At 36.2% G+C, this 14,519-nt stretch overlaps 1 protein-coding gene and 1 pseudogene across 2 annotated transcripts; both read left to right on the top strand.

The window, feature by feature from the left end:
• The first annotated feature begins 2,593 nt into the window (after positions 1-2,593).
• Positions 2,594-7,953, top strand: LOC143622021 (filament-like plant protein). The gene is made up of 3 exons (XM_077093277.1): positions 2,594-2,769; positions 5,551-6,785; positions 7,398-7,953. Exons 1-3 carry the CDS (start codon positions 2,598-2,600, stop codon positions 7,647-7,649), a joined length of 1,659 nt encoding a protein of 552 aa, XP_076949392.1. The 5' UTR covers positions 2,594-2,597; the 3' UTR covers positions 7,650-7,953.
• Positions 7,954-8,816: 863 nt separating this feature from the next.
• On the top strand, positions 8,817-12,885 carry LOC143622020 (F-box protein 7-like; annotated as a pseudogene). Its single transcript, XR_013151620.1, has 11 exons — positions 8,817-8,877; positions 8,936-9,028; positions 10,352-10,464; positions 10,546-10,662; positions 10,765-10,861; positions 10,930-11,003; positions 11,089-11,142; positions 11,234-11,335; positions 11,592-11,650; positions 12,291-12,501; positions 12,628-12,885. The product of XR_013151620.1 is annotated as an F-box protein 7-like (transcript).
• Positions 12,886-14,519: the final 1,634 nt, after the last annotated feature.

The raw sequence follows: 14,519 nt of genomic DNA, 5'->3' as shown, positions 1-14,519 counted from the left end.
TGTCAATTGACTTAAAAAAATAAAATTTGAATTATATCCTCACTCTATTCTCTAACTAAACTATGACAAAACATCAAAACTAGTCCTTTATGTTTGCACGTTTTTTCAGTAGGCGTGCTTTCGCAAACTTAATAACAGAAAACGTACTTAATGTTTCAAATTCCTATCACTTTACGTCCTTTGACACTAATCCCGTTAATTTATCTCGTTAAATATACTCATGTGCACAAAGGATGAGGGTAGTTTTGTAAATTTACATATTTATTTAATAATTGAAAATAAAAATCATTAATGTATTTAAAAATAAATCTCTCTCTCTCTCTTTATTGCACTTCACCCACCAACACCACCAACACCCACATCCCTCCGGCAACCACCAGTATCCCCGCCACCGTCCCTTTCTGATGGAAACACCAAACCTTGTTTCTGATTTGGATTTTGAATCGGGTATAAATCGCCACGGCCTTGTAACAGATTTGGGTAAAGAGTTTGACTGACGGGAGATCTGAGTTTGACAACTATCAGTAAACCTTGTTCTAGATCTGTCCATGGAGAGACAACTGAGTTCAACATCATTCAAATCGACAACCCCAAATTGAGGTAAAGTCATGCCTGAATTGAATCTTTGCTTGTGGGTTTTGACCATACCATCAAAAAACGGTTGATCGGGTTTTGGGGCTGGAGTTTCCAACTCATTTTTCAGACGTAATCAGGCGGCAACAGTGGCTGCCTTGAAAACTGGTTCATTACCTTTGAACTGAAAAAAGCTATGATCCTCTCCCCTACTCGACGATGAATTGATATAGGGGGGTTATTGGCCGGGTAAGAGAGAGAGAAATTGAAAATGAGATAGACAAAAGTGACTTCGGGCCAAAGATTTCGTTTCATCAGCTCGACAAGTTCGTTTCAACAAACGAAGTCAAAAGTTGCAGGCTTCAAGCTTGGTTTTGAAGGCGATGTCGGGGTTACACAATGGCTGGTTTTAAAAGCTGGGACCCCTCACCGGAAAACCGGTTGTGGTGGTGATTGATTGAATGGAGATGATGAAAAGGAGGAGGTGTTGACGATGGATGGCAAAGATAAGAGAGAGAGAGAGAGAGAGAGATTTTATTTTTAAATCTCTTTATGTTTTATTTTAATTATTAAGATAAATTTACAAAATTACCATAATGTGCAATGCACATGACCATATTTAACGAGAAAACTTAACTAGGTTAGGGTCAAAGGACAAAGCGTTATAGAGTTTTTGAATACAAATGATGTTTTATGCCATTAAGTTTGCGAAAGGACGTCTACTGAAAAAACGTACAAACATAAAGGACTAGTTTAGATGTTTTGTCTTAAACTATATATACCATAATTAAAAATTACCCAAAAAATATAAATGATACTTTTGTCTGTCTAGGATACTTGTATTCTAGACACGTGGTGTTCCAAGCGATATGTCTTGCGGCCACGTGGTATATTTGGAAAAGGAGAAACGATTTGGTCCACAATGGGGGTTCACTAAATCTCTCAGGTTTGGTTGAGGAAACCAAGATGGTAAGTTACCTTTGGATCAAAAACAGAGGGAAGATGCGCGAACTAACTTGGGATGATTGGCGTCGATTCAAGGTGTAATTTCTTTATTGTACTTTGGTGTTTCTTTTGATATTGGCGTTGTACTCTCTTTCTAACTGCTGGCTAGTGTTTAACATATTTTATTAGTCGTTAAAAAAAAGAAAAAAAAGATACTTGTACCTGTTGACCAAGTCAACACCAGCAGCAGAGAAACCTAATCCACGCGGCTACAAGTGGTGTCAGTGTTAGTGTCAGTGTGAGTGTCAGACCAAATCAGCATTCCACTGTTGAGAACCCCAATCCAATCCAAGACAGGAGCGTCTGGTCTGCTGCTATTCATTTCTTTTCAACTTCCATGGGCGGGAAACTAAACCCCAAATCTTTTTAAATTCATTATCATTTTCCTCTATTCAAAGACCACCCATTTCCACTCTTCTCTATCCACCTTTGATGCTGCTAATTAATCTCATCTTCTGGCTCACCATTTAAAGGTTTATATTAACTCTGCTCATCAGATTTGTTTCAAGTTTGTATCTTTTTGGGTATTTTTTGCTTTCATTGCAATCTTTATTTGATTTGCTTATGTGGGTCAGATTCAATTTTGTTTCTTGACCACATTTTGATTTCAATTTGAGTTTAAAGTTAGGGCATTCATTGACTCTGTTAATCAGATTTGTTTCAAGTTTGCATCTTTATGTGTATTATTTGCTTTCAATGCAATCTTTATTTCATTTGGTTATGTGGATCAGATTCAGTTTTGTTTCTTGATCTCATTTTAATATTAATTTGGGTTTAAATTTAGGGTTTTGGGTGAGATGGAGAAGAAGAGTTGGTTGTGGAAGAGGAAGTCATCTGACCGGAGTCCCGGTGAGACCGAAAGCTCCACATCTGTATCGTCACATTCCGAGAGCAATTCGGATGAAAAGGTACAAAATAAGTTGAAGTTTATAACTTCTAAAGAGAGATTATGGTTTTAGGTCAATTTAATGAGTTATTATTCACATATTTAGGCTGAGCAGGAGAGTTTGAGGAAATCGATGAATCATTCGCAGTCACCGGAGGTTAGTTCAAAAGCATCCAACACAAATTCGGACGCTAGTGACAGTTACAAGAGTTTGACCGAAAAGTTGTCAGCTGCTCTTGTGAATGTTGGTGCTAAAGAAGATTTAGTTAAGCAACATACTAAAGTTGCAGAAGAAGCTGTTGCAGGTACTGCTGCAGGACTGATTATCTAGATTCACATGAAAATTGCCCGTTTGTAAACAAGCTGAGCTCGAGCCAAGGTTGGCTTGCTTCTTGGCTCGCTTAATTTAAAGCCCAAAATCACAACCCAAATTTAATACGTATGAATTATGAATTCAATAGTTTATGAGTTTTGAGTTATGTGTATGTTAAAAATTTTATTTTTTTATACATGTCAATATGCGTAATAAAGGTATAAAATTTAGATTTTAAAAACAAACTAGACAGCTTAGCTTGGCATGTGGCTTGCTCATTGGCTTGTTTAAATTAAAGCCCAAAGAAGGCGGCCTTTAAACGGATGTATGAAAGTCTAGAAACAAAAGAGGGGGAACATGCTATGTTTAAGATTGCCAAAGCCAGGGAGCGTAGAAGGCAAGATCTAGGACCGGTGAAGTTCATAAAGGATACAGATGGGCATGTACTGGTCAAGGAGCAGGACATCAAGCTAAGATGGCAAACCTACTTCCACAATCTTTTTAACAATGGGAGAGCTTACCAAGAAGAACATGACAACACAAACTTTCAACGACAACAATCGAATACCTGCTACTGCCGACGGATCACACGAGAAGAGGTGAAGGATGCACTTAGGAGGATGGGAAGGTCTAAGGCGGTTGGCCCAGACAACATACCCATCGAGGTGTGGAAGTGTCTGGGGGAGGAAGGAGTCATGTGGTTAACTACTCTGTTCAATAGTATTCTCAAATCAGGTAAGATGCCAGACCAGTGGAGGAGCAGCGTTGTAGTTCCTATCTATAAGAACAAAGGAGACGCCCAATGTTGTGGTAACTACCGAGGAATCAAACTACTAAGTCATACTATGAAGCTATGGGAAAGAGTGATTGAGGGTAGACTTAGACGAGAAACTCAGGTTATGGTCAACCAATTTGGCTTCATGCCGGGGCGTTCCACCACAGAGGCAATACACCTTATAAGAAGATTAATGGAAAAGTATAGGGAGAAGAAGCGTGATCTACATATGGTGTTTATTGACCTAGAAAAGGCCTACGACAGTGTGCCACGACAGGTGCTCTGGGAGTGCTTGGAGGGTAGAAGAGTGCCCAGGAAATACATAGAGATAATTATGGATATGTATACCAGGAGTGAAACAAGTGTCCGTGCGCCAGTGGGGGATACTGATTTCTTTCCTGTAGAGGTAGGTCTTCACCAGGGGTCAGCGTTGAGCCCGTTTCTTTTTGCAGTAGTCTTGGATGAGTTGTCAAAGTCGATTCAGGGGACTCTCCCGTGGTGCATGATGTTCGCAGACGATATTGTGTTACTTGCTGAGAAAAAATAAGATCTAAACATGAGGCTTGAGGACTGGCGAACAACCTTAGAGACAAAAGGTTTAAAGATTAGCCGATCTAAGACGGAGTACCTCCGCTGTGATTTTGGTGGGATAAACGACAATGAAGACGCACAGATCACAATTGAAGGGCAGGTGATCCCGCAGGTAACGAAGTTCAAGTATTTAGGATCATTTCTACAAAGCGATGGGGAATTAGACAGTGATGTGACCCACCGAGTTTAGGTAGGATGGTGTAGATGGAAAGCAGCCACAGGTATATTGTGCGACAAGAGTTTCCCGACTAAACTAAAGGGAAAATTCTATAGGGTGGCAGTTAGACCTGCAATGCTATATGGAACAGATTGTTGGGCCATCAAGAAGGCACAAGTGCGGAAAATGGAGGTAGCAGAAATGAGAATGCTACGTTGGATGTGTGGGCACACAAGGCTAGACCGAATAAGAAACGTTGTGTTTCACGAGAGATTAGGGGTGGCGAACATAGCAGACAAGATAAGAGAGGGGAGATTGAGATGGTTTGGACATGTAAAGAGAAGACAGACGACGAATCCTGTTAGATCCGTAGAAAACATTACTATAGAGGGGAGGAGGGTAGAGGACGATCGAAATTGACTTGGGATGAGAGGATTAGGCATGATTTGATAGACCTAAACCTCTCCGAGGACATGGTTGAGGATAGGAATTCGTGGAGAAGTAGAATTAAAGTTAAGGATTTTTAGAGAGAATTGAATACCTTAGGGCTTAGACTTAACTTATTTAGGTCACATACCATAATGGTATTTCCCTTACATATATTATTATTATTATAATTATTATTAGCTTTTATATAGCTGTTAAACTGTGATCTTATTATTAATATTATTATAATTAGTAGTAGTTTTTATATAACTGTTAAACTTTGATTTCCTTTATTTTGCTTCATACACATGTAATTAGAGCCGAGGGTCTCTCTGGAAGCCACCTCTTTATTCCTTTGGATAGAGGTACAGTGTGCCTACATCCCACCCTCCCCAGACCCTACTTATAGCTTTGCTGTCGGTGGGATTTTACTGGGCATGATTGATTGATATATATATATATATATAAATTATTACATAAATTTTAATATACATAAATTTTTAACACGAATTTAGATGTAAATTATGAATCTGTAGTTTATAAGTTTTAAATTATGTGTATGTTACATTTATTATTTTTAGTTGTTATACATATCAATATGTTATTATATAAAAAGATTAAATTCTTTTAAATATAAACGGGCCATTTCTGCTTGGCTTCGCTCGTTTACAGCTCTAGTTATTGCAATTTGAAATCACCATGTTCGGTTTCTTGATCTTTGGGTAAGCATATATTACTTCTAATTAGCTGATTACCTAAAGAGGCCAAGCAATCATTTTTCAACAACAATCAATTACATGCACTTAACATATTGTTGAATTTAGGCTGGGAAAAGGCGGAAAATGAAGTTACAAAGCTGAAACAAGAACTCGAGGCAGCTGTGCAGCAGAATTTAGCTCTTGAAGTTAGAACCAATCATTTAGATGGTGCTCTTAAAGAATGTGTTAAACAACTAAGGCTAGCAAAAGAAGAACAAGACCAAAAGATCAATGATATTATAGTAGACAAAACACAAAAATGGGATTTGATAAAAAACGATCTTGAAATCCAAATTTGTACTCTTCAAGCAAAACTGCAGGATCTTGAAAGCTGTTCGGTGACTGATCCAAAGATTATTGTAAAGCTTGAAACTTTAGAGAAAGAAAACTCAACCCTTAAGTTTGAACTTAATGCTCAATCAGAAGAATTAGAAATCAGGACAATTGAGAGAGATTTGAGCACACAAGCAGCAGAAACTGCAAGTAAACAACAGCTGGAAAGTATAAAGAAAGTGGCTAAACTTGAAGCCGAGTGCAGAAAGTTACAATCTTTGACACGTAAATCACCTGCGGTTAATGATAATCATAAAGCCGTTTCGATTTCTTCATTTTATGTAGATTCGCTTACCGACAGTCAGTCGGTTGATTCGTTTAAGATGAATAATTTGGAGACTAACGAAACCGAACAAGGGTGCTCGGATTCGTGGGCAGTGGCGTTAATGGCTGAGCTTGATCAGTTCAAAAGTGGGAAACTTGGGGCTAAAAATGTAAATGCAAATGTGACATCTTGTTCTGAAATTAATAATATTATGGATGATTTCTTGGAAATGGAGCGGATTGCTTCTTTGTCAGAAGGTCAGAACGAGACCCCTCGTTGTAGTTCTGAAACTGAGCTTGAAGTGATGAGTCAGCAAGTGAGTGAGCTGAAAGAAAAGTTGGAGAAATTGGAAGGTGAAAAATGTGAACTTGAGAATGCTTTGAAATCATGTAAAGAGTCTCTTGCTTTGTCAAATGCTGAGCTTGCTGATACTAAAAGGCAAATGGTTGACCTACAGAAGGAGTTGACATTGGTCAACGAGTCAAAGGTTATTCTCGAGTCTCGAATTGCTGATATGGAAAAGAATGAACGAATCATGTCTACAGAAGTTTGTTCGATAAAGGAAGATGTTGAAAACGAGAGGCGGTTTTCGTCTGAAATGAAGAGTAAATGTGAGCAATTGGAAAAGGAACTTGTGGATAAAACTGAGGAAGTCAAACTTCAGAAGTTTGCTAAGTCAAATGAGGAATTAAAAGTCAAACAGGTAGACTTTCTTACCTTACATTTGTATTTGTATTCTTTTGCATTGATTACTTTTGATGTTTAAACAAGTAAACGGCGCATTTCAACTCGAGCCCATCTGGGTCAGAACCAAACTGATACCAGTTAGTCGGGGGTGCATGAGATGGTTTGGGTCGGTTATGGGCTCAAACCTCATAAAAAATCGGTTTTTGAAAACCTTTGTTTTCGGTTTTCAGTCTCGAATATTTGGGCTACACCATTTATTAATTTTTTGTACAACAATTGACATTCAAAAATAAAATTGTAAGTTGTAACCCATAAATTCAATAACAACACTCGATTTTTTTGGTGTTCACAGGTTCAGTTTGGCTACAAAAGTCGGTTTGGTTTTTACGGTCTGGTTCAGTATTTATTGTTTTTCGTACTTTCAAAACCAAAACCGAACTGGAAATTTAGTTTTTGAGAAAACATAAAACCAAACTGGTTTTGGGTTGTCGGTTATTTTGGTTACAGGTCAGTTATTTCAGTTTTAACCCTTACTTTTTGCATTATATAGTTAATGCAATAAGCATACTTTACTTACTTTTGAACCAAACTGCTACATTTTTTTAATAATTTAATGCTTTATATACAGAATCTTGAAGTAGCAGCAGCTGACAGGCTATCTGCATGCCAAAAGACAATATCTTCACTTGCACGACAATTGGAATCTTTAGCGACACTTGAAGACTTCCTTATCGACACTGCAAATCTACCTGGTTTTTCTGGAAATCAATCTGTTGCAAAGACAGGTGGCGAGCTATGGAAGTTGCATTCAAACGATACATACATGCCTAAAAAGACCATAATCTCTGCAAAACAAGTGGAAAAAAATTCAAGTGTATAACTGAATGGTGATAATGATGGGTCACCATCGTCATCTTCTTCATCAACTTCATCATTAAATCATTTTGGCGGTCGTTCTAGAAGCAAGAACGGTTTTGAGAAGCTGTTTTCTAGGAATAAGAGTGGGGTTCAAGGTGAAAGTGGTGAAGGGTAAGGGTAAGAACAGACATATAATGTTTAATAATATTGGATTAAACTGTGCTTTGCTGCTGCAGCATGATTTTAGGATGTTATATTGTTTTTGTAACAATTGAAGTCATCAAATGTTTGTGCATCATGGTTGTTTGATGTCAGTTCAAATATTAGACACTGGATTCTTTACAAGATCAAGTGAATTTATTGCTTGTAACTTGAAAGTGTGACGCTCTTGATAAAAACTCCTGACCTGAAAAACCATACCTGATCGTGTTCTTACCTGAATCATAGCAACCATCAAAATATGCATCAAGATAGCGTTATCTTTAAGGTTATATTTAACAACCACTTAATTGGTTTACAGTGCTCTTTCCTCGAATTAGACATGAACATGCATGTTGTCTGGCTTTGGGCCAAGATTAAACTTGGTTAGTGATGTGTGACATTTTCCTAAAGGTAATGTTATATCCATCTAATGAGAGAATAATAATATGACCAAAATTAAGAGAAGCAATTATGTGAGGTGAAAACCAACAGTTATGATAGCTTCTTTTATAAGTGCACACATTTTTTCTCAACTTTATTAAAAAATTTCTTAATCTAGGCAGTTGATGATGATATGAATTCATCCTCTAATTTAGACTATTTATCCATTTTATTCTATTTTTTTGGAATGACCAAACTTTTACACTCTATAGTATATGCTTGTGAACCAATGACCTCCAATCTCACATCATAATAACCTTACCATCCCACAAACTGGAAATGGTTGTAAACTATTAATATACAGTAATTAATAATCCTCCAAAAGTTAAGCTAAGAGGTTAGTATTATTTAAGTTAACATAACATAATATATGGGGCTAGTTTAAACTAAAGTACATATCCGTTCCAAGGGTGGTTCTGAAAGTGTTGACCCCTAGTTTCGATTATAACTTATTATTAATTAATTAATATTGAGCCGGGTCAAAGCGGAGACATACGAAGTCGGTGGTACAAATACGAACCACACACACAGACCAATCCCCCATAGAATTAGGTCGTTGATACCCAATGAGAAAGCTCTTCCAAGATCATCGCTAATCATGGCTTCAGGTACGATCTTAATTATTATTAACAATCAGTTTCTTATTATATTATTATGCTGCTGCAGATTATGCCAAGAATAATAATATTGTTGCGGAACTCGAATCAGCCTCGCAATTGCGGGCTGCTGGATTCTTCATTACCCGAAGACCATGGCTTGGTAATTTCTGTCTGACCCAATATTGTATTATTGTTTGCCATTCCTTCAAGTTAGCAACTTTTTGTTCATTTTTATTAGTAATCAAATGAAAACAATAGGAAACAGAACAATCTCTTTCTAAATAAAATAAACTAGCAGGGTGTGCAATTTGTGTTTGGTTACATACATCATATCATATTCATTTGGTTTGGTTTGGTTAACTATGATTGATCTAAAGTTTTAATGATGTGTCCGTTCGCAAACCTTGAAAAAGAAACTCATAGACCTTAAGGTAAAGTCCCTTTATTATATATAGACAATGTACAAAACTCTAAATTTATTGTTCATACGGACATGATATTACTTATGAATTTAAACATGTGTGTAAAAATAATTAATAAAGTTATTTTCAAGATAAAGGTCTATTTCAAAAGAAGATGGGAAAATAAGAAATATATGAATAACACGTTTTCTTCCATGTTTTCCGGCAACGGTGTTGGCAGCGCGTATCAGCCCATATAAATCATCGAAAACAATCAACGAAAAAAAATGCCATTTGGCTTGAAACAACATACTTTGACTCACGCGGTCAAACACGATGACGACGATTAAATCGTTAATATTTTAAGGTTTAACCATCGGTTGTTGCGTGATGCTTAGCCATTACCACAGTGGTTGGTGGTAGTTTATAATGAGATGTAATTAGGGGCTGCTATTTATAGGCATATTGCACCCCCAATGAACCGATGCTACCCTTTGAATTTTGCATGTGTAAATGGCGGTTGTTTGTTGAAGCGTTGCAACAGTTACAATTAAATTAAAATGATAACACGTGGCCTATTAAGAGAAAGAACGGTTACTATTAATCTAACTGTAAGAATATTATACATACATGTAAATTAATTCAAATTAAATTAAACTTTGCAAATAAAGGTATGTTTTGAAAAATAGGTGTGCATTGAATTCTAAATGTAGTAGATAGGATTCTAAACATAAAGAAAATTAGGCATTAAGTAATTAACTTTGGTCTCTGAACTTATCATCTTGTTGAGATCAACTTTCCACCCTTGTGTTTTCCTCATTAAGGCTGCTTGTTGTGGGGTTTCAACACGGGCGGTAACAGGGCTTTAACAAGAAAATGATGGGGCTTTAAACCACAACACGGTGTTAAAGCCTCCCTGCTTACGTGGCAGTGATGTGGCGCTTTAACCTGACGTTTAAAGCCCCACCACACTAGCCTAACTGTTGGGGTGCTTCACGTAGGTATTATCATGGTACTTTTAAAATTGAAATTAGGTATATGTTACTTTTTCACAAACTTCTTTTTCATGTGAATGATTGCAGATCTGTATGGGGTTAATGTAAGACCAGTTGCCCCGTTTGGTAGTACGTATAGTAAGCCGGTTGTTGATTCGTCGCTTATACATAGATGCTTGCCAGATGAACTACTGTTTGAGGTATGCAATATGTTAAGCTGTTAACCATCTGTTTATTCAATTTATTATGTTGCTACTTTATAGTAATGTCTGCCTATGTAGATTTTTGCTAGAATGACTCCATACAATTTGGGGAAAGCAGCCTGTGTTTGTCGAAAATGGAGAAATACCGTGCGCAACCCTTTGTTTTGGCGCAACGCGTGCTTAAAAGCATGGCAGGTATTATCATTATTATTAATGTGCGAATTGCAATCCTGCTTTACCAAATTTTAATTTAATTAGTGTTTTAAAATATGTACATTGTATTTTGAATTCTGTAAGATAACTGGTGTGGTGGAAAATTATAAGCTTATGCAAAGCGTTTATGATTCCTCATAGAGGAAGATGTGGCTATCGAGACCGCGGGTCCGCATGGATGGTAAGTTTTAAATGTTTGTTACTCGTTTTATGAGTTTTGTGTTTGTGAAAATATCTTCTTTTATGAAGGTATTTATGTGAGTCGGAACACATATATCCGTGCTGGAGTTGCAAAGTGGAAAGTCACCAATCCGGTTCATGTGGTACGTTGTAATTTTATAAAAACACTTGTTGGTAATTTGAAATCTTATTATCATGAAAACATATGCTAAAATAATTGTCTTGTAGGTTTGCTATTTTCGGTATCTCAGGTTTTATCCATCTGGAAGGTTTTTATATAAGGTTATTCATTTACTGTCTTCTTGCATGTAATTATTTACATGATGAAAAAATTGAAAGTAATATTATTTCTGGTGTTGTATGACATTATTAGAATTCGTCAGAGAAATTAAAAGATGTGGTGAAATACATGAACTTTCGGTCCACAAAGGCTGAGATTTGTCATAGTGGTCGCTTCACAATGTCTGAAGACAAGGTTGGTCATATATACCCCTGAAAACTTGCATAATATCATATTTATTCCGCCAAAAAATTAACATTAGATACACCGATTCTGAATACTTCAAATTTCACATTTACCCATTTCGTATTTTCATTAAATACATGTTTGTTATAATGTGACAATCATGCCCTTCTCTTTCTCCTTACACTCCGAACTCTCATATCCTAATGAAAGGGTATAAATGTCATAAATTTAAAAATGGATATATTTGAGGTCATTCTATTTGCAGGTTGAAGGTGCTCTTTTGTATCCTGGTTTGCGTCCCACTATTTGGAGAATCCGCCTGAGGTATTAAATATTATTTTTTATTGTTTAAATGTTTATTTTTGAGGAAATTGCTTAACTTGTTCTTGTGGGTTGACGATATTACAAGTTTGGTCCTTAGATTTTATAATTTTCAAACTTAGTCTAAACATTTGTGAGAAGGTTTAGTGCCCACTGTTAATTATTAATGGAAATGTGATGTCATGTGTTGTTCATGTGAGGGTAGTTATATCTTCTCAAATTTGGAACCCTTACAAATAGTCTTTCAAACCCCAGAACTCCTGACGTCAACTTCATCACCTTCAAAAGTGCAAAATTGAAGGTTCAATGCATAATCCTAAGGTGATGAGTTGGCGTTAAGAGTTCTGAAGTTTGAAATTGAATGAGTATTTGTAAAGGTTCCAAATTTGAAAAGACACAATTAACCTCACATGACATTACTTCTTCATTAAAAACAAACTGGGATTAACATTGAGAACTAAACGTGCAACCCTCTCACAAATGTTTGGATTAAGTTTGCAGTTTTTAAAAATCTGAGGAAGAAACTTGCAATATGATCAAACCACAGGGACCGTTTTTGAAATTCTTTTTTTTTATTTTATGCGTGGAAGGAATGCAATACGCATAGACTTATGATGTCATGGTGGTTTTGATGTTTGAAAAGGTTACGGGGTACAATACCCGGTGCTAACAACCGGATGGATCTTCTTTCAATTGTGACAAGTGGCGTGCAAGAAAGTGAGGTCCCGGAGCCCGATGGGGACATTCTCGGAGTTGTTGAAGGGTGGCAGGATGATGAAACACATAATCCAGAAGTACCTGCTATTTCTCATACCAGAGGTTTAACACCTTTTGTATTTGTTCCATTTGAAGAGGTATGCTAATTTACGCAATTCTTGCATTCTTGATATGGGTCAGTTGTTTCATACGGCTCAAATCAGTAAACGGGCCGAACTTACCACATCTTAGTATGTTACTAACCCTTAATAATTACTTTTTAGGCGGACACTTCAGTTCTGAATCTGCCTGTAGAGCGCATGGATTATTATGTGCCTGGTTGAATGGGACTGCATTTGTAAATAAAATTGTTTACTAAAGGCTATGTATGTTTGAAGTTGTATGTTATAATATATAATTATAAGGTAAGTCTAGGAGGGGAAAATGTGATGTGGGATTGTAAGGTTTTGTGGACGTTATGGCCTTATGTCACCTAGTTGGCCTCTATGATGATAATGAACTTGTTATGAACTATCTTTGTTAGTTGGTAAAATTTTTTCTAAGTATGGCTTATTGTGAGTTATAGTATTTTTATTTTATTATTGTATTTTATTAAAAATTAAGATGATCACTTCCAAATCAGTGAGAAGTTGGTGATGCGCACTTCCAAAATATAGCAACTTCTGGTGGAGTACCAATGAAGGTGGATATGTCACACTATACATTATTATGTTTTATGTGGTTATATGTAATAGAGTGAAGTGCGGTTTCGTTCATGTAGTTTGTTATTTTAGTCTAAAAGTTTAAGCTTTGCTATTTCCTGGAGTTTCACAAATTGTTGGTTTTTTTGACTTTTAGCACAAACTTAGATTTTTTCAAGTGCGTGTAAACTTTTAGCACCAACTCGAAATTCACTCTTTTAGCTCTTAAATAAATGACACTATGAATAGCACCGGTGACATGCCATGTGCATATGCATATCTAGTGGTGACATGCTATAGGCTAAGAGGGAGGGGGGGGGGGGGTGGTTCAATATCGGGTCTCCTAATCAATAGAAAGTGGGATGTTTTTATGAAGCTTTTTCTAGATCTCGACTAACTTAATCGATACAAACTTAAACGCTAAACACTAACTAAAGTGCATGTCATAAACGAGTTGACACATAATAACATGATTAAAACGCGTTTAAACTGGTTCAACTTGTTTATGACACGCATAACACGTCATTTATCATGTTAAATAAGTTAATGGGTCTACATGACTAGTTTATCAAACAACATGGTTTTATAGTTCTAAATAGTTATAAATGAATTGTAATATTAGGAACTTTTATTATATCATGCTAATTGTTTTTTTTTTTTAACTGTGTTTACTAGTTGTGTTAAACGTGTCGTGTCATCCTTGTTACTAACCATGTTAAACATGGCGTATTGTGTTAATATTGAAGAGGATGAAGATGGTTGCCACGCATTTGCCACATAAGCACGTTTTTGACACACATGCATGCCACATCATCAACATACTAACGTTAGGGTTCCGTTAGTATGAGATTATTAGGAGAAAATAGATTAAAAGGATGTTGCCAATAAAATTTTAACTTTTATTATAACTGATGCGATTAGAATAATAATTTTAACTTTTATTATATTTTATCGTAAATGGATGTTGCCAATAAAATTATATGAATTTTGAATTTTTAATCATGGTCAATGCTTATAAAGTAAGGGTCAACGCTAAATGTCAAGATTTTCAATCTGTAAGATCATTCGGATTGTTTTGAGTATGACAATTGCTTCCAAAACAGAGGCCAAAATCAACATGAATCACAGACCTGGCTCTACTTGCGGTTGGAAGAATCATTTAAGAATATGAAAAGGAAGAAGATGGCAAAGGAGGTTCAAATGCGAGTTAACCATCAGGAAAACAGGTACAATTTTAGAGAATTCAAACATAAAATGTTAAATAATAATACTATAATATAGATTCAGTTGCATGAGGATTGGGATGGGCTTAAAGTTATGACTATTCTGATTAAGGTGAACTATTTTAGAAGTTGTTTGTTTATTTTCAATTTTGACTTTTGCAATAAAATTGACTTTTTTTTTGGTACTAAATTTGACTTTTTGGGAGTCAAAGTTTACCTTTTGAGGGTCAAAGATGACAAGAGGCAAGCTCT

This window comes from Bidens hawaiensis, unplaced genomic scaffold (assembly GCF_021521415.1).
Source record: "Bidens hawaiensis isolate Kalapana, Puna unplaced genomic scaffold, B.hawaiensis_p1.1 tig00003004_1, whole genome shotgun sequence".
NCBI classification, from domain to species: Eukaryota; Viridiplantae; Streptophyta; class Magnoliopsida; order Asterales; family Asteraceae; genus Bidens; species Bidens hawaiensis.
Note: the sequence above shows the minus strand (reverse complement) of the source record. Positions and strands in the feature narration are given on the sequence as shown.